Source organism: Lepisosteus platostomus, chromosome 1 (assembly GCF_059453375.1).
Source record: "Lepisosteus platostomus isolate fLepPlt1 chromosome 1, fLepPlt1.hap1, whole genome shotgun sequence".
Taxonomy (NCBI): Eukaryota; Metazoa; Chordata; class Actinopteri; order Semionotiformes; family Lepisosteidae; genus Lepisosteus; species Lepisosteus platostomus.
The window spans coordinates 49,972,208-49,998,756 of record NC_142611.1 but is presented as its reverse complement, the minus strand read 5'-3'; the positions used below and the strand labels follow the sequence as shown (position 1 = coordinate 49,998,756).

Sequence of the window (26,549 nt, the reverse complement as noted above, 5' to 3'; positions counted from 1 at the left end):
TCTACAAAGAGCGAGGGCACAAAAAAATGGGGCTGTGTGATCGAGCCTCATGTATTCTAACAATTTCACATTGGGATGTTCCCAGAGTGTGTATTGCACCTCTTGTTATGAGAATTTGATAGTGAGCACACATCGATGAATGTGAAAAGGAAGACTTGATCTATTTCTTCAATATTTATTATATCAGTTTGCATCCCAATTACTAATAAAGAGTGAGAAATGCCACACGCATCCTGAAGCTTTTTGGTGTATATCACCACAAGTCGGCTGGAGCAGAGCCATATGGAAATTACATTTTTATGAACCAGTACTTTTTATTTTCTTTCATAGCTGAACAGAACTGATTCACTTTTCAGCATAATCACTACTCATAAAGTAACTAAAAGAAAAACTATAAAGAAACTTCAAACATTTTTAGGTTTTAGAAGTCAAACTACATTAAGTTGGCTTTTCCAGAGTTGACAAAAGGCAATTCACAACTAAATCATTAGGGAATCTGTGGCCAACTATTTAAAGGCAGAACTTTCCTAGGCTTAATGTGAAGTTGTATGAAGCACTAAGAGCTCAGCTCACACCTCAACAAGCTATACAGATGCAGCCATTCAGAAAACTTCACAGTAACCTAGTCCATAGAAAGCTTGTTAAATTGTACTGCTGTATTATTCCACATTCCAAATTCAGTTTTTCACTGCCCAATGATCGATAAATGGTATCTTCATTTAATCTGTTCTACTACTTCTTTAAATCCACAATCCAAATATAATGTAGCTCATATAGCTGGTAGTGGCAGCTGAAAATAAATAATGTAAACAGTATTTCATCTTCTTCATAAACATTTTCTGTATAAAATCCTTTAACTCAGGTCACTTGTTGTATTTATTTTGGAAGTTTTGATGTGCTCATTTTAACTACATTTCCCACAAACACTTGCCATTAATATCCTTGCAATGCAAAATGAAATGGTTGTAGTTTAATTGAAATGCTTGTAGAAAATGGAAAAAGCAAAGATTTTAGTTTTTAATTTAGCACGTTTAAGCATACTAGTATTTCAATGTTGGAATTCTCACCTGCCACAGGTCAGGGATTGTATCCCAGCTGATGCACACATTCTGTTATAACAAACTTCTCCTTGGATATAATAAAGTCACTACATATAAACAATTATTTATAATCTACAAATACCCTACTCATGGACATTCAAATTGAAGTGTCAGTTGTTACAAAGTAATAAAACTTTAGACCCTATGGTAAATATAGTCATTATGAGGCTCTGTACATCTCAACCAAGAGACTCAGCCAATAATGGCTCCTTCTCTTTGTTGAGATGTACGATCCAGACATTCCAAGTTCAAGCCTTAATCACGTCACCAGCCAAGATAAACAGGGATTCCCCAAAGAATGGTGCACAACGGACTCAGCAGTACCAGGGACAGGGTTTGGATTAGTTGGCCAGGGCTCCTGGTTACCAGAGAACAAGTACAACCTCCCAAGCCTCTGCAGTCAAGGTGACGGTCATGCCAGTAGGCGGCATTTTACCACTACAACAAATATCAGATGTGTTTGAAGATTTCAGAGTGCCATTTAAAACATAGGGTAACAAGTACTAAAAAAAAAAATCTTATATCAATGTGATCTATTCGGGTTTTTACCTTGAGATGTATTGGTTAAGTGTGTGCTAATCTCATGCATCTTATAATAGCTTGCTAGTGGAAAAAAAAATCTTCGACAAGCCACCATAGGAGGCCCTGGAGCAGTTGCAACGGCCCCTCTCCATTGGCTCAGATCAAATGGCACAGTTTAAAATATCTAAATTGTTACCATTTATTCCTCAGCTTACTGGGTGCTCATCACTTATGCTGATGAATGAAAATGAAGTAAATCAAGCTTCTCCCGAAGTGCCAACCTAGCTAAATAAAAGTTATATAAATATGCCTGCTGGTTATAGCAGCAGATCTACAGCTACTGACCTCAATGCCACTCTGCCGGGCCAGCTTCACAGCAGTGTTGTAGTAACCACAGCGCAGCAGGTGCTCCACCATCATGCGATCCATGCGCTTCTTCTTCCAGATGTTCACTGCAGCCGGCTGGTCGCTGCTGTGTTCCTTCAGGTGCTCAATCCTGCGCTTGCACAGCTTTGCGCTCTCGTCTTCAGCTTGGATGGACTCGGCGGCCTGGTAGAGCAACAGAGAGACAGACCGCTGTGACGGACACCAAGCAAACGGATGCAGACTGTGTTGGATTTGGTCAGGGACTCAACCCACCGCTCAAGAAAAGCTCCTATGAATGGCATTTGAATTTGAATGGTTTGGTCATTTGGATGAATGGATTTCTTAGTTCATGTCAGAACAGGCCCCCTGTCTTGAGGATGGAGCCACGTGTCACTTGACTGTCAGACTAACTAATATTTGAGAGGTCAGCTCCATCTTCTCTCTGTAGAATCAGGGCCAAAGCTTCTTAGGGAGGATATTTAAACGCCACTCCTGTCTTCCTTGATTAGTGACACAATCAAACTTTAACAAAAAGATAAAGGAAAAGAGACCAATCATATTTCACCACTGCCGAGAGAAAAAGCATAAGGCTTCAACTCCTCTCATACCCAGCAACAAAAAAAAAAACAACTACTACTTCATCAATACTTCACCCATAGCTACACTAATAGTTACAAAGTCCAAAAAACAAGTGATCACCATCATTCAGTTTAAAGCAGCTGCCTGTTGTTGTATACTTAAACCTATAAACCTCTGAGACTTAAATTAAATACTCATACCCCTAATTAAGGATAAAACTTCCCTTGCAAAGACTGTAAGGAGAACTCTGCTCGAAGGACACATTCAGAGACTCTGGTTTCTCCAAATCAGTACGTTAGCTTCAGCCTTGGGTGGAAAGGTAATTCTTCAGATTTTAAGCACACTATAAAAACAATTATAGTTATGGTGAACAAACCAGTTCAACTGAACAATTTTAATTTAAAAAACATTAATCAAAACCGATGCTGCTTAGATTTAACACAAAAGTCAGGAATACTGAATAACATTTTGTATATGTATGGATGTCATTACAGGGAAAAAAAAAAACTAGTTAAGTCTGATTTACACTTCAGCACCACGATCCCAAATTGAAACCCATAAAAACATATGTATTTTAAACATTCCTAGGGACACTGTGTCACGCCTGCCTCTATATTTTACAAACATCAGTTCTACCACATTTAGTAATTTAAATTTTAATAACTTCATTTAAAACGAGTATAATGTTGTACATTCAGTACCTTGAAAATTAGCAACTAAAGACTGTAGAATGCCCTTTGCAATTTCTGCAGTGGCAAAAAGAAACTTGCCATCTTTTCTATACATAACTTATCAAACCCCATTCCACTCTCAAAACCTACAACCTGACCATGACAAACTAAACACCCCGAACCATCAGAATTCTTAGCACCAGGTGATCACCTGTACATATTCCAAAAAATGTTCCAAATGCACAAAATTACTTCTAGAGGTATAACAAAGCTATTCTGGCATCCAGTCTACTTATATGCATGTCTGAAGCACAGTCTGAAATTTGAATGTGTTAACACCATCATTGGTCCCACCAAAACACCATTCATAGTTTCCATGGGATCAGTTAACTTCATATTGAAGAATTGATGCTTCATGGGCAAACTAACAACTACAGTGCATAAACCACAGAAGTGAGAAAATATCACAAGGAAATAATATTTTATCATTCATTTTTATAAGGGTCATATTCACAAAGAGACAACATAGGACACTGGAGGAGGGGGTTTAAATGAATACACTTTTTGCAGATCAGATCAAGAGAGACATGACATGGATGCAAAATAACACAAAAGACTGGGAAATTGAACCTTTCTACAGAGATCTGGTAGCACTAATAAACAATGTGCTACACAGTCAGCAGCAGCGAAGTGGTAAATTGTCTTTGTGGAAAAACAGGTTTTCCCCAATACCCAATACTGTAGTGTACGGACTTGTAAAAAAGCCTTTTTCATTGGTTATAAAGAGAGCCGTTTTGAAAGACTACTTTCTGTTCAGCCAAAAAAAAAAAAAACTTCCCATTTTCACATAATTCCTGTTGGCTCATCCTCAGTAATATGTTACTTCAAAATGAATTTCAGAATTCATAACCCTTTCTATTCCCTCCCCCTTCCACACAGGAATGAACAGAGTGCAACTGAGAAATCGTGATTTCTGAATGCAGAAGAACTTGCAGAAATAAAACTAAATACTTGAACTTTTTAGCTAACATGCATTCAATTAACAAATAATCAAGAGACTAACCTAAACTGAAGGTTTGTAGAGTGGGATCCTGGCCAAAGGAAGCAACAGTACAAGGTCTTGCTGCTTGAGCGAATACATTAAGGAGAGATTGAAGGCAGCTTGGCATTAGTGGGGAGATGTGGGATTTCTGCATAATTTCATTGCTCTGCAGCTGCAAAGACCCGATATATCCCTCAGGCCCCCCAACAGACTCAGCTGGATAAACTGGGAATTAATTAAAGGCAAAGTGCTGACCAGAGCTGCTCACTCAGGTTGCATTTTCAGATTAGAATAGCTGCGTTGCATTAGCATTTACACCAGATCACACTGCTCCCTACAAAAACTGGATTAATTAAGCTCTCATCAAAACGTAAGGGTGCAGCATCAGGTAGTTTGTAATACAGAATGATGATTAGATTGCAAATTAGCCCTTCCCTACTGTAAAAAAAAAAAAAAACAGGTAGAGTTGTGTAATAAAGGACAAGGAAGGCAGCTGTGTTCACATACGTTTTGTCTGAGAGGCAACTGCATTACTGGGAATTTTAACAAAAAAAAAAAGAAGTTAAATGATGTGAACCTAACCTTTCGCACTCTTTAAAAGGAACAGAGGGGATCATCTATATGATCTTCGTGTGTCATTTCCCACATATTGCACTTCCTTCCTCCTGTAATGTGTGCTCTTCATGATCCTGTTTCGGTTTAAAGCTCTACCACTCAGGTTAAGAATGACAAAACTCTTGAGTTAACCGGAAATCTTACTCACTATGGGCTCAACGCAGAAAGTAGACAGGTACTACTAGAAAGAAACAGCAACAAATGAATTTCATTTCACTAACAAACAGCAGTGTTCCCAAGTCACAGCATTATAAAACATCAGCAATTGGCAATAAATTATTTAATTCCTTGAATTTATAAGGTACATAAAACTCCTAAAAACCCTCAAGCACTTTGCATATACTGTAGAAGGAGACCATAACAGAGCAGATCAAATAGAGAAGTAAGAAACTGCTTCACCAACTGAAAGTAACATTAGGTAGGTCAGATTATGCAAAGCGAGAGTGGAATTTAGGTACAAAATTGAAAATCTTAAATGTCGAAACAGTAAGGACCTAGGTTTTACAAACCATACGAAGGACTGCACCTCCTTGAGGACACAGTTACCAGACTGGGCATTAGTCTTTAAAATTAAAGTCCAGGGGAAAGACTGCCACCTAGTGGTCCACAGGTACCACCTACAGAAGCAACCTGGTTTCCCTTATAGGACTCCATCCCACTACTGACCAGGCTCAACCTTGCTTAGCTTCTTAGACCAAGGAGAGCAAAGTCAAAAAGTTATTCCCTGCAGGACCTGACAGTACCCCCAAGGCTGTTTTGGTGCAGTTATAATACTGCCAAAGATTACACTCAAAATACAATGGAAACAACTCTAGCAACTGTACAATAATTAACTTTTAAAATCCTTCATTACTACTATGAGAGGTACAGTGTTGCAGTGGTTAGCATTGCTGCCTCACAGTACTTGGGCCCTGGGTTCAATTCCAGGCCTCCGGTGTAACCTGCCACTCACCAGAAACACAATATTACAACTTGTTTAGGTGGCAGCTGTTCTATATAATAATAATAATAATAATAATAATAATAATAATAATGTCTTGCGCTTATATAGCGCTTTTCTGGACACTCCACTCAAAGCACTTTACAGGTAATGGGGACTCCCCTCCACCACCACCAATGTGCAGCCCCACCTGGATGATGCGACAGCAGCCATATTGCACCAGAACGCTCACCACACACCAGCTATCAGTGGAGATGAGAGCAGAGTCATGAAGCCAATTCATAGATGGGGATTATTAGGAGGCCATGATTGGTAAGGGCCAATGGGAAATTTGGCCAGGACGCCGGGGTTACACCCCTACTCTTTTTGAGAAACGCCCTGGGATTTTTAACGACAGAGTCAGGACCTCTGTTTTACGTCTCATCCGAAGGACGGCGCCTGTTTACAGTATAGTGTCCTGTCATGATAAGTATGCATCTTCAACTACCTTAATTACAAAGCAAGTCATTTCACAAGTGAGGTGTTAAGGATTCTCATTTTTCCCCATACAGACCCCTTTCAAACCCTGAAGCAAGTTTACACAGTTAAAAACAAAACGGCAGTATCATCTCTCTCAAACGGCAGCTCAGTCATAAAAACTCAAAAGGTGAGCAATGATTTTAATATTTAGAGCAAATTTGACCCAAACCAAAGGCAAAAGCAGCACAGGAAAAATGCCAAAAGCATGTTCATTAAAATGATCTGAGCTGAACATTTCTGTAGTGACTGTTCAATCTCTTCGCCTCCAGAGAAACAGCCCATTTCCTACATCTTCCTGCAATTCGTTTTTTTTTTTTAATCACATACATCTTTCTGTTAGACCTTGACTCAGAATAGACCTTGGAAAAATCACACAAAATATAATATTTCTGTGTGGTAATTTAAATAAATTGCGTTGTCTCTCTCACTACCTGCCGCTTTAGAAAATGCGTCAACCTTATACACCACAATTCGAAAGGTACAAAAGGAGCAGCTGATTTAAATAATGAGTTCAGACTTGCAACAAAGTGAGACCAGCCAAGCAGAAGCAAATTGTTAAACATGGGTGTTCTTCATGCACAGCAAAAAAAAAAAAACCATTTTAAAATTACACTAAGATAAAGGACGTTGAATGTAACCAGCCTCCTCTCCCTCACTGAACAAAGAGAGGAAATTCCTCCTCCTTTTTCATTCCTGCCCAGGGGCCACATCAAATGAACCCAAACCTTGGGAACCATACATCCAAACCTCTGGTAAAGACAACCTGGGAGCTGGGGGTAAGTTACTAAAAAAAGGAATAGCTTGCAAAACGAATGCAGACTTACTGTCTTTAGTTAGATGTTTTGATTGCATGCAATTCTGTTAACCTGGTTTTCATTAACTAAAGGAAGAAAAAGTGTAACTGCTGCAGTTTCCCAGTGAAATTTTTAGCATAAGCTAGGGACCCGAGGCAAATCTATGGCATTGTTAGTGCTCTTTGTCTGCCTGCCTGCCTCATAGAAATGAATGCCATGCATGTAGAACTCATTACTAAACCACATTATTACTGCTGTCTGATCTGTATCCTAAGAGAACCAACTAATCAGCAAAGTCAAACTTGTCCTCAAGAATCTCTGGGTCACCTGGTTTTCATTCCATTTTAGTCCCTCAGTTCCACACTGGTGTGATCATCCCCTCAGCTGGACATGGCTTTGAACTAGCTTTGCTTTCTTTCAACCTGAAGTATCCATATTTATTCTGTTGAGAATGTATTCTGCTCAGTTATTTAGCCTATTAGTGCAATAATTAAATTAGTCCAAGTTTTAAATTGATTATGACATTTCACAGTTTACAGGTGGAACAAAATTGTAAAAAAAAAAAAAAAAAAAGAGACATTAACATTTGACACCCCTGACCCGAGTAGAGAGCTGTAATAGGATTAGAAATTGCCAGATAGCCTCCCTCTGTCAGCAGCTTTCTCAGATAATGACAAGACCAGCTGTCCATGTTCATACTGAATCATCTGCGCCAAGTGACTATTACCATGGAATCTCCCATCTATTAATTTCTGTGCTTCTTAAAACTGCTGCAGGCATCTGGGAATCTATTCAGAGAATGAACACCTGTACAATATACTACACTATGGCCTGCCTAAACTACTTTATTGAAAGTAGCCTCTAATCTCTAAACAGAATTAAATTAGCCAAGGAAACAACTCAGTTTCCAGCGAGCTTTTGAGCTTCAGGATTAATAGGTATAATTAAGTAATTTCAGATCTGGTCAAAGATTAATTTATTCTGCTCAAATTCTTAATGAGTAAATTAAGACAAGGCCCATCCTGAATGTCCCAAGGTTACCTACTGCTGACCTGCACCAATATTCTAGTCAGCTCACTTCGCATATTGGACAGCTGTGAGCACTAATTTAGTCAGTGGACATATTTTCTTTGTTTATGGTTATAACACTGGATATGTAAATAATTCATTTGATTAAATATTTCCCATATTCATACACTGCACAGCAAAATGTTCTTGAATGATTCCGGGTTGCAACGTATAAAGTCTTATCTTAGAAGTAGCTATAGGAAATTAAAGATTTAAGAACAAACTGAGCAGTGAATTCAAAACAGAACTATTATGAGTTTTTCCATCATTAGAGTTAGCCAGGGCTTAAACAGCAAATAAGCCCAAAATCAAATAAAAATTCCCCAATCATCTGACTTAATAGGTCTATAAATTAATATAAGTGATTGTGGAAAAAATCATTACACAGGAATTGTGCACATAGTGAGCAAGATTGAACAAAACACAACTAATCTGTTCCTTAAAGAAGTAAAATGATTTTGGTGCTGGTGCTAATGGACCAAATCTGTGGATGCTGATAGTCCAGCAAGCCTCTAACAGCCTAGTAGCATGCTAAAGTCACTTATGTTAATTGCATAAGTATTCACATCTATGAATTCTATTTGGTGGAAGTACCTTTAGCACCAATTACAGCTACAAATCTTTTCTTCTCCACCAATTTTCTCCACCAATTTTGCAGACCAGCATGCTGCAATTTGTGCCCATTCTTCTTGGGAGATTTGCTCAAGCACTCTCACATTGCTTGGGGAAATTGCTTATGGATAGCACTTTTCCCCAAAAAATTCTCAATTGGATTCCAGTCAGCACCTCATTGGGTCACTCAATGATATCCACTGCCTTCTTATGCCACGCTAATGCAACTTTGGCCAGGTTCCGTGGATCATTATTTTGCTGAAAAGTATATTGTTGCCACAGTTTTAATTCTTTAGCAGACTTAAACAGGTTTACCTCTAGCATTCACTTGTACTTTGATCCATTATTTTTTCCTTTAGTCCTAACAAGCTTTCCAGACCCTGTTGAGGAGACCTACAGTCATGTGAAAACAATTCAATGGTTTTACATATCAGGGCATAAATAATTGTCTGGTCTTCTCCAACTTCTATAATTAGACAAATCTAGCCTTATATAACAGACAACACAAAAGATTTCACTATGTCATTATTTATTCAACAAAAAAAAAGTAAGCCAAAATGCAGAAACCATGTAGGAAAAATTAAGCACACCCTTACTGCTTCCATAGGAATTAAGAAAATTAGCAGCCAGGTGCTGCTAATCAAATGCCATTGATAAGTTGATCATTGGGAATCTCTATAAAAGCAGAACTTTTGGCAGTTTGGTGGTCTGGAGCATTCAGGTTTGTGTTAACACCGTGCCAAGGAGAAAAGACATCAGAGAAGCAATTGTTGCTGCTCATCAATCTGGGAAGGGTTATAAGGGCATTTCCAAACAATATGAAATCCATTATTCTACAGTGAAAAGGATTATTTACAAATGGAGATCATTCAAGACAGTTGCCAATCTTCCCAGGAGTGGGTATCCCAGCAAAGTCACCCCAAGGTCAGACCATATAATGCTCAGAGAAAATTGCAAAGAATCCAAGAGCTACATCTAGGGATCTCCAGGCCTCAGTTAACATGTTAAATGTTCAAGTTCACGACAGTTTGATCAGAAAAAGACTGAACAAGTATGGCTTTCATGGAAGGGTAGCCAGGAGAAAGCCCCTTCTCTCCAAAAAGAACATGGCTGCACAGCTTAGGTTTGCAAAGCTGCATCTGAAGAAACCACAAGATTTCTGGAACAATCTCCTTTGGACAGATGAGACCAAAGTGGAGATGTCTGGTCATTATGCACAACGTCATGTTTGGTGAAAAACCAAACACAGCGTATCACCACAAACACCTCATACCAACCGTCAAGCACGATGGTGGAGGGGTGATGATTTGGGCTTGTTTTGTAACTACAGGACCTGGGCACCTTGCAGTCATCGAGTCGAACATGAACTCCTCTTTATACCAAAGTATTCTAGAGACAAATGTGAGGCCATGTGTCCGACAGCTAAAGCTGGGCCAAAATTGGGTCATTCAACAGGACAATGAGCCCAGGCACACCAGGAAATCTACAACTGAATGGCTGAAAGAGAAAAAAAAAATCAAGGTGTTGGAATGGCCAAGTCAAAGTCCAGACCTCAACCCCATTGAGATGCTGTGGCAGCTGAGCTGTGCATAAACGAATGTCCTCAAACATCAATGAACTGAAGCAATGTTGTAAAGAGTGGGCCAAAATTCATCCAAAACGACATGAGAGACTGAAACTTGTACAGAAAACGATTACTTCAAGTTATTGCTGCTAAAGGTGGTTCTACAAGCTACTGAATCATGAGGTGTACAGACTTTTTCACACATGGCTTCTGCATGTTGGCTTATTTTTGCAAATAATGACATAGTGGAATCCGTAGCGTTGTTTGTCACCCAAGGTTAGAATTACCTAATTTTAGGACCTGGTAAGTACCAGATGATTTTTTATGTCCCAATATATAAAACCACAGAATTGAAAGAGGGTGTACTTTCTTTTTTACATGACTTTATATACATAGCATGATGCTGCCATCACACTGGTGTTGATTTTGTGAAATATTTTAACACGTGGACATCTCGGCAATGTCTCCCTTTTCAACAACTGAACTATGTAGCTCTTTCAGACACAGTTGGTCTCACAGCGGCATCCTCAGTTTCTACATGCCCAGCTGTTCTGTTCGGAGGAACATAGCGACAAAGGAACTAGGCAGTGTCTGTGTATTATAATACACACTCTACTTCTTAATTGTCACCTTCACCATGCTAAATAGGATATTCATTCTCTTTTGCCAATTTTTATAATCTTCTTCTAATGCGTCTTCCTTTAACACCATTTTGAAATTTCCCAGTTCTTCATAGAATTTTTGCTTGAGATTCACTACTTATTTGAAGGACATTACGAATATAAGTGTATTTATTCTGAAATCAAGTGAACCTCTATTGCACACTGATAGAGGCCAATCCCCTTTGTGGTTCATTAAAGTAAGTTTAAATCCTAAATGAAATTAGGTTTACATTAGGAAGAGGTTTAATACATACACAATCATGACTTTTCCACCTTTGTATAAATTATCAGGTTACTTATTTCATATTTCACATCACATCGTTGTGTATTTTGATTTGAATGTGTTGTGTAGGTTGTGTAAACTTCAAAGAGTAATGATTGCAAATTTTAAAGAAACAAAATGTGAAAATTTTGCAAGAGTCAGAATTTGTTTACAAGGACACTGTAAAACAGACATAGCCATTAATAGACAATGTTTTGCCCCTATTAGTCTATTAAATTAAGGTGTTACTCCAATCCATTTGAGATTCATCTCACACATCCCCATTTTGTTTTGCTATACAACTGAAATACAGCGTTTGAGTAACTGGTTTGGACCATGAATATTAACCACCGTTACCTAAAGAACACTCCAATATATTTTTTCAACTGTGTACCGGAGAACACAAATTCCAGTTACATTTGGCAGTCCTTAAAATAACTATATTGACTCCTTTTCAAACTTTTTAACGTTTTATAACTCAGAGAACAAACGATGTAACTTTTTGAAAGTCCTCTCACATGCCTTTGTACAGTAAAAGCCTGCCCATATTCTGAAATGCTAAACTCTACATCTGACGTTAGTGACTACCTTGTGTTTTTTAGAATGTAAAACAGTTGTCAGATACATGTCTGGGTTTCAGCTGCTTTAGGTGAAGACCTAAATCTTTTATGCCAGTGAGCTTTACATGCAATTGACTTCCACATGTTTGTCCAAGGTTTTAAAGAAGAAAATTAAATTAAGAAAGTCTGCAAACCTGCAACAGATTTGCACAGACTAAGCAGTTATGGACAAAACAATTTGTAAAATTTAAAAATAACAGCTGAATATTTTTAGGCCACAGAATTCCAATGCCCACCTCAATTAATTTTTCCCATATTCTATTTTTTTGGGTGGTGTAGATTTCCTGTTTGTTATAGTACAGTTGGTCACCTCACCTCTGAATGGAACGACCTTTTTTTATACTGTATTTTATTTTACACAGCTAATGCAGAAGGACGAGCATACTGTACATGACTTAACTATTTCAAGCAAACAATTTTGTGGTTCTATGAGTGACCTTAACGTCCCATAATATTAAAAAAATATACATATTAACGTAATACAAAGTTGCAGTTGCAGTGTTCAACCGACTAAATAAAAACTGCAGAGTAGGGGGGTCTCCTATATAATTCTGCCTTAATTGTAATGGAACTTTGGCGACTTAGACTTGCACATTTTCTGTAAGTAACCCAGTAGACATGAACAGAGGTGTTAATATCTCCATGACCAGCATTTCCAAATGCACTTTTCGGCATCTTTCTCTGCTACTTACCTTTCTTTTCAGAGCACTCAGTTTCTCTACAACTCCGTCCAGCAGAGATACCACAGAATCTACCGCAGGACAGTTGCTCAAGGTCTTCTCCAGTTCTGCCACAACCATGGTGACGTGGCTCGTCTCACGATCAATATTCTTCTGCGCTGCCCGGAAACGCTTGTTCAATGTTTCATATGGTACCTGCCGAAATAAAATAATGAACTGTGACATTCAAATGAGGAAGGGTAACCAGTTCTCATGTAATACTACCATACTGCAGTAGAGGAAAGTGCTTGCAAATATGAACAAAAGGCTCTATCTTGACCACCGAAAGCATGGTAAAAAAATTACAGCATGCAATAACACTGAACCTAGGTTAATGTCACACAAAGAAAGTAAAAACAAATTTCTTATCAATGAGTGAGGTTAATGCCACAAAATGCAGTCATTTCGCCATTTGACGTCCACATGTTCTTGAACTGCCTTTACTTCCTTATCGCCCCTGAGAAGGCGAACCAGAAGAGGAAATGTAAGCTACTGAAATCATGACTTCTGTTCTCAATACAAGTATAGTTTCTAAAGTCAGTATTTTCAAAAGTTCCTTTTGTATGGTCTCTGCCTAGCTAGCTTTTGAAGTACAAGCCATTCCTTAAAAGTGCAACTCCAAACTAAAGACAGATGAAAGCTCTTCACAGCACCACCACAAACAAAAGAAAATGTGAAAGACAGACTCTGACGGTGATGATCAGACACAGATAGAAGTAATAGGAAGGATTATGCAATAACTAAATACACAGTAGTTTATGACCAATTCTAGCCTACACTAATGTCAAGGGTAGATGACCCATTACTGTCTTTATTTTACAAAGTGCTATTAATATCAGAATCAGGAAAGGAAATTCGAAGTAAACCACACTATAGTAATACAGAAGGTGAACAAAGATTTCACTCTGGGGAGGACCTAAATGCAAATCAAAGTGCAGTACTGAAAAAGAACAAAAAACCCTGAGCAGGAATGCAAGCCAGCTGCTGTTCACCACAAAGAGATCAGAGCATAAAGATCTCAGATTATGATGAGATCCAGAAAGCATGTAATGATGTCATTTCAGTAACATCAGTTACAAGCCAAAACAGCTGTGTCTTTATACCAGAAACTCAAAAACAAAATGTGTCAGGACTACCCAGGGCTGCATGCTACAGCCCAGTATTCACCTGCTTTTCAAACACAGGTATTTGAGGCTTACAGGATCATTACATGCAGACAACCAATTTGTAAATGTGTTATCACATAGTTAAAACTGCTAAAACATGAAAATGTAAAAACAAACAAAAGGAGGCCACAGTCTTCAAATGCCAAAAGTGAGGGGGTGGGTGGGGCATGAACTGATATTATGGTACCGTCACAGTTTGATTTTTTGTTATGTGCTCTGCGATAATTTACAGACACTATCAGCAAAAAAAATAAATAAAACTTAGGGTATTTAAATTGTAAATAACCACTTGCTTAAATTATTGCAAAGAAATTTACAGACATCACCTGCAAACCATTTCTGAATATCATTTTTAAACATGTTGTAACGATGGCAGCATTGTTGTTAATTTACAAAGTTCCAATAAAGGTATAAATATCCAAGATCTACTGACCCACCAGTATATTACCAGATTAATGGAGATTATAAAACACAGAAAAACAAAAACAATATGCTCTGGTGCATGCAAAGATAAGGTAAAACAAATATGTCAAAATGAGTTTTAATTCTAATTCTCAAGAACAATTATGTTTGCTAGTACACAAAGCAGCACTCTGCAAAAAGAGTTTGTTCTTTTAGGTAGGAAATCCAATCTATGAATTATAAGCATTACTCTCATTATAATTAAGAAAGATGCACATGGAGGGTGAATAGTAAACTAAAGAACTAATGTGTTTTCAACACAGTTGACAGCAGTATTATTCATAATAAAATATCTTGCAATAATGCATTTAAAATGCTCAAGTAGAAAAGCGTTTTGTTTGCTAATTTTAAGATGAATTGTTAAATTTAGTACAAATGACATTCTTGCACTATGAAGTATGTCTTTTTCATTAATTCGTCTTTTAAAAAGCTGTTCATTTTAACAAGAAAAGCAAAACACTCCTTTCTGTCTCTGCCAAAGTTTTTTTCAACCCAAAGTTCTTCAAAACTCTTCAACAGCAGCTTTCAAATAACGCAAGAACTGGCGAGAAAAACTGTTTTTCTGCGACATTTTAACAATCCAATAATGCCACCGCATTCATTACAATGACTTTCAGTCACCGAAAGGCAGGCAAACTATAGTCATAGAAACGCCGATGACAAATTGTCCAAACAGCAATTGAAATTCCTGTGTAAAAAGCAAGAAATAGTTTTGGTCCGGAAAAAACCCCCCACAAAAGTACCTCTTTTCCATAAACCACAGAACTTGAACAGATGCCTAATTTGCCCCTCCCCCTACACACTCCATTTTATGCCTTTACACAACATGACTTGGCAGCTATATTTGGGTGAATATACAAAATCTTTGAATGCTTCTGCATCTCAGGCTGGTCTAATTTTGTCTAGGCTCAGAGGAAATCACCTAAAATGTCAATAAAAAAAAATGCAGGCTGCACAGGATTGTCTCCTTAGCTCCACCCATTTTTCCTTTTGTTGTTCTTTGCCCCTTTGCCTCATTTACTCTTGCTCCCTCCTTCTCCTCATGCCCCTGGAGAAGCCTCCACATGGAAGCTTTGTGTCTTCTCATCTCTTTCACCTTTCGGCATGGCACAAACCTCCACTTGTTCCTCTGCAGCTCGCATGTTGACTCAGGTCCCCTTTATCATAAGATAACTATTTAACACATGGCTGTATAATTAATAACCCATCCATCTTCTAATCGTCTTATGCAATACAGGGTCACAGGCGAGCTGGAGCCTATCCCAACAAGCAAAGGGTATAAGGCAGGACACACCCCGGACAACACGCCAGTCCACAGGGCAGACACACAAACCTGCACCAAGGGCAATTTGTCCAGAAGCCAATTAACCTACCAGTATGTTTTTGTCTTTTGGCTAACATCAAGTGTAGTATGTTTTCAACTGTGGGAGGAATCTGGAGCATCTGGAAGCACACAAAAGCAAGTAGAACATACAACCCCCATGCAGACAGCACCCCTGGAATTGAATCCACAGCCCCAGGGCTGCCAGGCAAATTTGTGACACCCAAAATTAATAATGAATATTTAATTATATATACACGGGTATAGAATTTGACTTGAACAAGTTAAAAAAGCTGGTAACCACAACTTTCTCCATTTACTTGTTAACTTCACCAGAGCTGCATAATATGTATATTGAAGAGTGAATGTACTGTAACCTGTATGCCAATTAATTCATGTTGTTTGGAGTAGCTTTTTTGTAAAACGTAGCCATCTTCTAATGAATTCTAAATGTGCCAGTTTCAAACACCCAATAGGTGCCACATGCTTCCCTGAGTTTATTTTAGGTAGTCTAAAGTCTGGTGGAAGAATCATGTTTTGGGTAGGTAGGTGTTTTATCAGCAGTGGTAATTTCTGTCAGGAGCAAATGGTTTCTACTACAAACATGTTGACCAATACTTTAATACATCTTTCCACATCTAAATGAATTTATGTCCCAATAAGATCCTCACTCTGTCATGTGTTAAGTGTTAGCAGGGGGATGTTTTTCAAAAAAACAGAATGCCCTTTCCATTTGGTTACCAGTTAGATTTAAGCCATCCAACTATCTACAGTGCTCAAATTCTGAAATGTGAAAAAGGTAGAGTTCTCAAAAAGTGAAATACAAACAAAATAGATGCAGGATGGAACTGTGAAAAATTATGCAAGCGGTCTGAATAGTTAAAAGGATCGTGTTTGTACCCTGATGATTATATGCAAGAATTCAAGCAGATGGAATTAGTGCCAAACATTTTTTACACCTGCTATTAAACGGACATCTTGTAGAAACGTTTCCATCATGTTTAATCCAAAAGTAAAATACACACTCATAAGTCTTAACCTCTAAATTATGAAAGCATTTTAAAAATGAGATGCTGCACAAAGTACAAAATGAAGACATACACCTAACCACACAAGTGCAATTATGTGGAATTTTTCGTTTTAAAAAAAAAACGACGAAAATGTTTATGTTGTCAATGTGGAGGTCAATATGGTACGAACAGTTTTTTGGCAAAAGCGCTGAAATAGCAGACAGCGACGAAATGCAGTGTTGTTATGGAGAATAAAAAGTTGATTATTGTCAGGGACAAAAAAAATAGTCTACCCCACCAGCTTCTCCAAGTTGCAGCCTATGGCGGCGCTATAACTTCTATATAGCAACCCTTAGTTATTTCAAACCGAAAAGATTAATAATAAGGCCTGTGTAAAATGTTCCTTCTATATTCAGTGGATATCATTCGTATTTAATGTTACAAAAATATAAATGAGTAATTATGAGCTTATTTAAATGTTTTCCACTGACGGCAACCCGATGACAGAATTGTGACCGAAGTTCTCCAGCTGGAGAAAAGTAAAAACTGGAAAATAGTAAGTTTTTGACAAACCATCCAGATGTCAGAATTCCGCATTAATATAAAGAATCGTTTTAACAATCTGTCAGCCCGATTCATCAAACACAAATACAGCAAAAAAAAGTGCCCCTACCTCGAGTACTAGTCTGGGCTCGTATCGCAGACTTGTTAGGGTGATCAATTTAAGTGACCCAAAAAACAACGATAAACGCATCTGCCCTGTGTGTTCACGGAGAAACTACAAAGACACCGATTTACACATAGAACAGCATCAAGACATCATTTCATCGCTAAACTGTAATCGGGAGATCCAGTCGCTTTCTCGACACCGTTGTTGTGTTTTCTTTCAAAATGAAGGAAGCATTTATCGAGTATTAGATGCATATGCACAGACCTGTCACCCACAATCTTAACGAATACGTTCTGCAATTATATCTGTCCTGCTTGTCAAATTTGGAGATAATTATCACACCTTTAAAGTTGGATATTCTTGAACCTTCAATGCCATGGAGAGTTGAGCAGCTGATTCCTGCACCGCCATCTTCGATTGGGGAAAAAAATCCACATAACTGAGGACCTACAAAACACTGCACTGCATCATGGGTTAACTAGCCTCTCCAGATGCGATAAATACTTTTTTCACGCAAAACAAAATGTGTTGCTATGCTTATTTTTTGTATTAAAGATTTTATTAATCACGATATATGTTACAAAAACCTTAAACCATAAGGAAAGTGTAAAATATATAGCTTACTGTAAACTCTGTAACGCCTTTTTAAATTGACAGTAGCATCCACCAATTAGCTTCATCTCTGTTTCTACTTTTTTCTCCTGTCTTTTTAACCTGTGAAAGCCTACCGCTACAGGGGATGGGCCTGTAATTTAATGTTATTGGCATGTGTCAGAGCCAAACAAAAATTAAGATCAACCATTTTACATGTCACAATACGTAATGATTGCAAGTGCAATTCGTTGTGCCTCCAGCTCTTTGAACTCATGCGTGGGTTAACATTAATGAGTATGATAACTATTCAAGTGCCTAAAGCAACTAAGTCTAACCTTAGTGTGTACACATGTAACATAGTATGTATGTGTACTTCAGGGAGTATCCCACTCTGGGACTGGAGAGCCACATCCCAACGGGTTTTATGAGTCACCCTTAAATCATCAATTTGTTAAGATTTGTAACACGTGTGTTTTGATCAATTCAGTAAGTTAATTGTTTCAGTTAAGCCAGAAACAGACAGCTGCGTCCTTGAGAGCTGCAGGATTTCAAATGTGGTCTAAAGATCTTAATTGAGCAGATCAGCAATCAAAACATGAATGTGTATCAAATGCTGGCAAATTATATAAGGGTGTGATGTGTCAAAACCTGCTGGAGTGTTGCTCTTCAAAATCGTAGTTGGCCACCCTTGCTCTATAGAATAAATACACCCATCCATTTTCTAGCTGCTTAATCAATACATGGGGGAGCTGGAACCTATCTCGGTCAGCAACGGGCAGAGGGTAGGATACATCCTGGATGGGATGCCAGCCCATCACAGGGCATACACAGACACAAATACACAAACACAAAATTTCCAGACACCAATTAACCTACCAGTACTGTATGTCTTTGAACTGTGGGAAGAAACCGGCGCACCCATTGGAAACCCACTTGAACCTGAGAAGAACATACAAACTCCACACAATGGGCTCCAACACTGCGAGGCAGCAATGCTAATCACTGCACTACTGTGCTGTACATTATATATACATATATGTGGCATGACCCTCACCAGCAGAAGTAGTTTTATGAAAATTGATTAATACTACATATTATCGTCAGAAGTACTGGCACCCAATAAAGACAACCATATTATCACTAAGTTACTAAAAATATAGTTTAACTCCTCTAATTTGACAATGATACATCTTACATATCTACTGCCCCTTAATTTAAGCAAGTGGTAGTTAATATTTATATTAAATTAACTAAGGCAGGGATGTTGATACATACAGTAAGTGGACAATTCCACAAATGTGTTAAATAAGTAAAGTTCAACAAAGTAATTATGTATTATACTTAGTGAGAAAATGTTGGCTGTAGAGCCATCGGGTTGACATGAGTTGCAATTATCTACATTTCTTCAGTAATTTCCGGTTCCGGTCGAGAGGGAACGCTGGCGCATTTGGCTGCCGCTCCTCTCACCAGTTTTTCATTTCTATCTACTTATTTATGTTTTTTTTCCCTTTTTCTCCTCGATTGCACTGATTTCTAGTTTATCTATTTTCATCCGCTTCACGTTACAAGTTCACGGGTGCGACTTCCACTGCATTGTGAACTTACTCAACTGAAGACTTTCACCTCTTGCTACCGCCTTCTCTGGATTTCCTTCCCGTCTCGTTTCATCGATCATGTCTCTGAGGTACACTGCACTGCAACTTCTTCAACTAAAACAAAGCTACTTCCTGGTCAAAGACACATTCGATTACTGCCGTTTTACTGGGATTTTACGACCGACTCGCTACATCCATCGCAGCACAGGACACCGTTCTCTACGTTCGTCTGCCTGCGGAGTCTCTATCCCTGCCTTTCGCCGCACGTCTGTAAGTCCATCACGTACCGGCGCCGATCTAAAAAATCTCCTCTCACTACCGCACCTGGACCGCACTCCGCTTCCCCCCGCATCCCCGAGACTGGCCAGATCAGCGCTACTCAACACCCGCTCCGTTAACAGCAAGGCTCTTCTTTTATGTGACATTATCAAAGAAAAACAACTGGACCTTCTGTGCTTAACCGAAACATGGCACAAACAAAACGATGGACTCCTGTTCAACCAACTAGTTCCTCCTGGATATGGTTTCTTTGACCTTCCGCGTCTTTCAGGCAGAGGCGGGGGCATCATTGTTATTTACAACCTTTTTTACAGTCTAAGTCCTATAGCTATACCTCCTCCCTCTTCTTTTGAGTGTCTTGTTTTAAATGTTTCTATCCCCCAATCTACTATTATTGCCACAGTTTACAGACCACCCAAACCCAGTGGAGTCTTCTTAGGTGAGTTTGCTGATTTTCTCTCATTCTTATCCCTTACATTTAAAAGGATCCTTATTCTAGGGGACTTTAATATACACATTGATTCAACTTCCTCCAGTCTGGCTAAAGACTTCCTTTCTCTTTTGGGATGCTTTGACCTTGCTCAGTTTGTTTGTACCCCTACACATAACAAAGGACACACCTTAGATCTAATTATTGCAAATGACTCCTTTGTCTCCCACTGCTCCCCCCTTGATCTAGGCCTCTCTGACCACTTAGCCATTCTCTTCAATCTGGAATTACCTGTTTCTAACACTTCCCCCTCACGCTCTGTAAATTTCCGCAACTGGCGATCAATTGATCACCCAAGGTTTGCAAATTCTGTTCTGTCCTCCTTATCCTGTTTCTCTTCCTCTGACCCTCTAGAGGACAAAATACAGTTACTTGACAATGCTCTTTTATCTACCCTCGACACCTTTGCTCCTTTAAAAACTCGAACCATCTCCTTCTCTCGCCCTGCCCCCTGGTACAATGACCATCTGCGTTTCATGAAGGCAGCCTCTCGCAAACTTGAGCGTAGGTGGCGTCTTTCCGGCCTAAATGTACATTATCAGGCCTGGAGAGATTACTTATCTGATTATAAGGTTACTATAGAGTCTGCTAGATCCACCTACTTCTCTCACATCATTGAAAATCACCAAAACAATCCCAGACATCTTTTCTCCACCATCAACAGACTGCTCAAGCCAAACTGCCCCACCACATTACCTGCCTCATCACAACTTTGCAACACATTCTTAGATTTCTTTAGTTCTAAGATTGACAACATCCGGCATCACATTCTCTCCACTACGGATATAATTTCCACACCTCCTCCCTCCTCATCCAACTTCTCTGGTTCCCGTCTCTCCAGCTTCTCTCTTCTTGACTCAGCATCCCTAAACAAACTAGTTACGCGCATGAAACCCACCACATCTATTTTAGATCCCATTCCCACCACTTTATTCCAGTCCTGTTTCTCTTCTCTCTGTCCCATTGTCCTCAATATAATACATGAATCCTTGAGCACCGGCATTGTACCAACGGTCCTCAAAACTGCTGCTATTACCCCAGTGCCAAAGAAGCCTAACATGGCTCTCGACAATCTTAACAACTTTCGCCCCATCTCCAACTTACCCTTTCTCTCTAAAATTCTAGAACGTGCTGTCACACTTCAGTTACATAACCACCTCATGACAAACAACCTTTTCGAACCCCTCCAATCTGGCTTCCGTCAACTTCACAGCACAGAAACCGCCCTAGTCAAAGTCACCAACGATCTCCTAATAGCTTCTGATTCTGGTTCTCTTTCCATACTCATCCTTCTTGATCTCAGTGCTGCCTTTGACACTGTTGACCATAACATCTTGCTTTCTCGTCTCGAGACTGTGTTTGGAGTCTCTGACACTGCCCTCAAATGGTTTAAGTCTTACCTCACTGATCGCTGTCACTTTGTCTCTCTCAATGGGTACAGGTCTGAAATTGGTCTTGTCAAGTCTGGTGTCCCTCAGGGCTCAATACTGGGCCCCTTGCTCTTCAGCATTTACATGTTCCCACTTGGTCAGCTTTTAAGATCACATGGCCTCAGCTTTCATTTTTACGCTGACGATACTCAAATATACATCCATACCAAACCCGACACTGATGTGGCTGTCTCTATTCTATCTAATTGCATCTCTGACATAAAAATTTGGATGACTCAAAACTTCCTTCATCTTAACTGTGACAAGACTGAAGTCATGCTTATTGGTACCCCCCATCAACTTCGCAAAGCCAGTCCTGTAACCCTGTCTGTAGATGGCTCTGTACTTGAGCTCCAATCAAAATTGAAAAACCTTGGGGTTATATTCGATTCTGGCTTAACATTCGACCCACATGTACAGCATACTGTCAAAACATCTTTTTTTCACCTTAGAAATATCGCAAGACTACGCCCTATGCTATCATTAACTGTGGCTGAAAAGCTGATCAACATATTTGTATTCTCTCGAATTGACTACTGCAATGCTCTGCTCCCTGGGGTATCTAAATCTACTCTGAACAAGCTGCAGTATGTCCAAAATTCAGCAGCCAGAATCCTGACCAGATCTAGTGCAAGTGTTCACATTACTCCTATCCTGGAGTCCTTGCACTGGCTTCCGGTCAAATTCCGCGTAGACTTTAAAATCCTCATGCTCACCTACAAGGCTTTACATGGCTTGGCACCTCAATACCTGTCTGAACTTTTATCGCCCTACTCCCCACCTCGCAACCTCCGCTCTTCAAATTCTGCCCTCCTTACTGTCCCCCAAGCCCGTCTACATTGTATGGGCGACAGGGCCTTCTCCTGCTATGCCCCCAAGCTCTGGAACTCCTTGCCCAAGGATATTAGAGAGTCACCTTCTCTAAACTCCTTCAAATCCAGACTCAAAACCCTCCTTTTCAGAAAAGCCTTTACTTAACTGGTTCCATTCTTCACCCCTCTGCTCTTCTTAATACCATCTTCCACGGTCTCCTCTATTGTTATTGTTGTATTGCTGTAATTATAATTGTGTCCTGTCTTGTGAAATTTTTCTTATTTATTGTTGTTGTCTTCTTATTTATTGTTATTGTCATCCTGTAAAGCGCTTTGAGAAGCCACCTTTAAAGGCGCTATATAAAATAAAGTTTATTATTATTATTATTATAATTTGTGGGCACAATCGACAATCCAGGCCTACAAGACTCACAAGTATTCCAAGAACATGATGTTTTCCAGAGGGCGTTTAAGGAAGTGGTTTTAATGGAATGCTTTCACTGGAATTTAAACACCGAACACTGTGGTTCAAGTCTGATTAATATCCACGTCAGAGTACAATGGTGGTGCTCTGACTGTCTTTGGTATTGATTGAGATTTGGGCCACAGGTTAATAGCTGGAGGTCTCCAAGGAAACTGAAATCCTTGCCCGATACATTAAGGATTTACAAAAATATACTGCTATGTTCAAATGTTGTCTTCTCAAAATAGAGCAATACAGTATATATAGAGATCCTCAAATTTACGTCACCAGTGCATGAAAACCGAAGAGAATAATGGCTTCACCTCTTCACCATGGCCTTGTCAGTCACCAGACATAAACCCTACTTAGTATGTCTGAGTGATCCTCAACTAATTTACAGGAAAGTGTTTCAGTCAGTCTACTTATCAGGACTCCCTCAAAGAGATTATGTGCCTGGAATACTGCTCTTATGCACTTTAAGATTGCTGACCTCATCCACAAAATCTTATAAACCAGTCCTGCCATGTTTTAGGCAAAGGACACCTCAAAATGATATCCCATGTCATGATATGCAAAAATGTAGATTAAATAGGTGTGCTTTTCAACATGACATTTATTTAATTATGTCAAGCCACTGCCCATATACATGCAAATACATAGAGGGTCAAAATTATGGGGACACTTGGCAATATAATTCAAATACAACTAAGAAAGCAAATGATGAAGTGAAGTGATGAAGTGAATTACGAGCCAATCTAATCCTGGAATTTTAAAATGAAAATATCCTCTTAGTTAGCAATCCCACATATTCCGGACATTGTGTCAGGCAGTGTTAGGAATTACAACGTCTTATTTTGAAGCGTAATCAATTCCAGTGTCAGTTCTGGAGAACTAGGGGATCTGACGATTTTCATTCCAACTCCACTCTTAATAATGTAAAGCAGGTCATTATTATATTAATTGGGACACATTTAACTGCATCTTCCGGCTCATCAGATGCTGCTACTTTCAAGTAATCTGGGAAACTTGCAGATACACGAGAACAGAAATGGACACTGTAGTGTTATCATCTCAATAAGAGACAGCAATCTTTTATTTCTTCAGAAATGAAACTTGTTTCTGCTGTTTGTTTAGGTTTGTTGCTGTTTTGGAATCCACTCTTTTTTTGCGTCCCCACACTGTCTAGAAGATAAAATGTGTCACTATAAACACCTGCCTTTCTCAGAAGCACCTCCTTCGGATTTGGTGTTACCCATTTTAAATTGAACAGTTTATGGTTCTCATGTACATGCATGTAACAGTACACTGGTCCAGATTAAATGTTAGAGTGCCAGATGTTTGCATAGTCTAAGTCTAGAATATATATAAATGTCATAGGATGGCTTTTAACACGTTGTTGAATTGAACTATAAATACTGTGAGAGGTGATCCTACTACATTCTAACTTTCTATTTTTTACAACTACTTGCTAAAATAAAATAATCTTGACTACAAGGGATCAAAGGAAAAAACAATAGCTCATATCTGACACAAGTGTGTCGAGGATGTGGTCCAAATTCTTTGTATTTCCTAATGTCTGTTTTGGAAAAACTTTATTGGACATTAATGTTGTCTGATTAGTTGCTGAAATTCTTTATTAATATTTGTATCGACATTCTTTATTACTATCATTACATATAAATGTAATAAAGCATCCCATTTCTGTATAAAGCTGACTTCCTGCCATTATTAAAACTCTGTTCAATTACAATTGTGTGTTCATTAACTGATTTTAATATTTATCAATTAATTAAATGTTTCCTAAAAATATTAGATATTAATTGTGTGTGCCTACAGCTGAAAGATTCTGTAAGTAAATTTTAAATGTCTAGAGAATGGGTCTGAAGTACCCTAAGATGTTATTTAGAACACAGAGTAGTAAAAAGAAGAAATTGGAAGACTTTCCTCTAAAATTAAAGTTAAATCCCAAGCCGGACATACTGTATGAATGTTAAATGTTTAAGAGATAGGAGGAAAATTAGTAGTTTTATGGAATGAAATGAATGCAATAAATTCACCCACAGTATTGTATATGCATTTACACTTCCTGTGTACCAATAAAAACTTGAACCATAAGATACTGTAGGCTTGATCTAAAAAATCTAGTTTTTGAGACTAAAAATAATCAGTTTAAATTTTCAAAAGAACATACATTCTGGAATATATCTGGCAAGGATAAAGTCCTGTGGTCAGATATAAAGTGAAGCCATTCATGAAGAAGCAACTGGATGAAATCCTCAGTTCAATTAGATGTTAAAAACCAAAAGTGCCAGATGGGCAAAATAGTCTCCTCTCAGTTACAGACTTGCTTATGTTCTTAAGTGTACATTTAATAATATTGATAGTTAAAACAGACAGAATGTGTGGAAAAGGAAAGAAACTCAAAAATGCAATTTCCATACATTCATAAAGGAAACATGAGGGAGGTTGTATAAATGTTTGGGATCCATAATGGAATTGAAATAATTGTGAAAATTGAAGTTTAACTCACTAAGGGAAAAGGAAAAATATAACCAGCTTCTTCGTCATTCTCTAACATGGAAAGGAGCCAAAATAATTACAGAGAAAATGGTGTATGTAACAAAGGATAAAGAGGAGTTTTGAATCTTGAATCTCAATGCTTTCTAAGTCTGTCTTGTAGTTCTTCAAGATGCTTGAGTAGAAATGCTCAATTGTAAAAATTGGTACACAATTTCACTTCAGATAAAAGTACAAACTGAGAAGACAATCAACTGACAAAACAACGGCAGGCATAAAAAATATGAACTTGATTTGATATTATACTTAATTAGAATATATTTTTGTTCTTTAACATTTATTTTTTCCACATAAATAATTGGACATTTTAAAACATTTTTTTTCTCAAGACTTTTGAACACGACATTGATTGTGTTTTGCAAATGCCTGCATGCTGCAGTCATACACTCACATACACAAACATGAATGGAACCATAATTAAAAACTCAAGTTATTCAAGTGCTGGTGTTTTTAATTAATGAACGTACTAGTTTATTAAGAGTGCAAACACACATAACTTTCTTTTTTGGGGTATTCAGGTGGCTTCCTAATTATATTCCAACATGATATATTTTGATATTTCTAATTGTATCTGATTATTTTGTTATATATTGTATGTAACAGTGTGTTATTGTTAAAGTATAAAGGAAAACAATGATTCAATTCATATTCAACACATGAAACCAAGCATTAGATCATATACGTTTTAAGAGCAGGCTTTTGTAATTCAGAAAACAGCCTAATACATTTAATATTATAACATTTTTAATGACTTGGATGATATACATGTACAGAATGCACTTCTATCACATAAAATAAAATATTGCCAGTCTTATACAGTGTTAGCACAAATAAATAGTATGTCACAAGTCTAAGATGATCTGAGGGTGGTGTATTTTCCAATGCAGAATCATTCTCAGTAGCATATTCAGCAGGAATTAAAGTACAATTTAATTTAATTTTAGTTAAAACAATTTCTACACTTAATTTCTTGCACAACAATGTGCACAGTAAATGCTTTTGAAGTGTTTTTCTTATTGGCATTT

General features: G+C 38.2%; 1 protein-coding gene across 2 annotated transcripts in view; it reads right to left on the bottom strand.

Moving 5' to 3' along the window:
* The window catches only part of maea (macrophage erythroblast attacher, E3 ubiquitin ligase), a 44,260-nt gene extending 26,476 nt beyond the window's left edge, over positions 1-17,784 (bottom strand). For both annotated transcript variants that reach the window (XM_088630959.1, XM_088630964.1), the window contains exons 1-3: positions 17,627-17,784; positions 12,629-12,811; positions 1,968-2,171 (exon numbers count right to left, since the gene is read on the bottom strand). In XM_088630959.1, coding sequence (XP_088487085.1) covers positions 1,968-2,171; positions 12,629-12,811; positions 17,627-17,695 — 456 coding nt within the window. In that variant the 5' untranslated portion in view covers positions 17,696-17,784. The remainder of the gene's footprint in view (positions 1-1,967; positions 2,172-12,628; positions 12,812-17,626) is intronic.
* Positions 17,785-26,549: the final 8,765 nt, after the last annotated feature.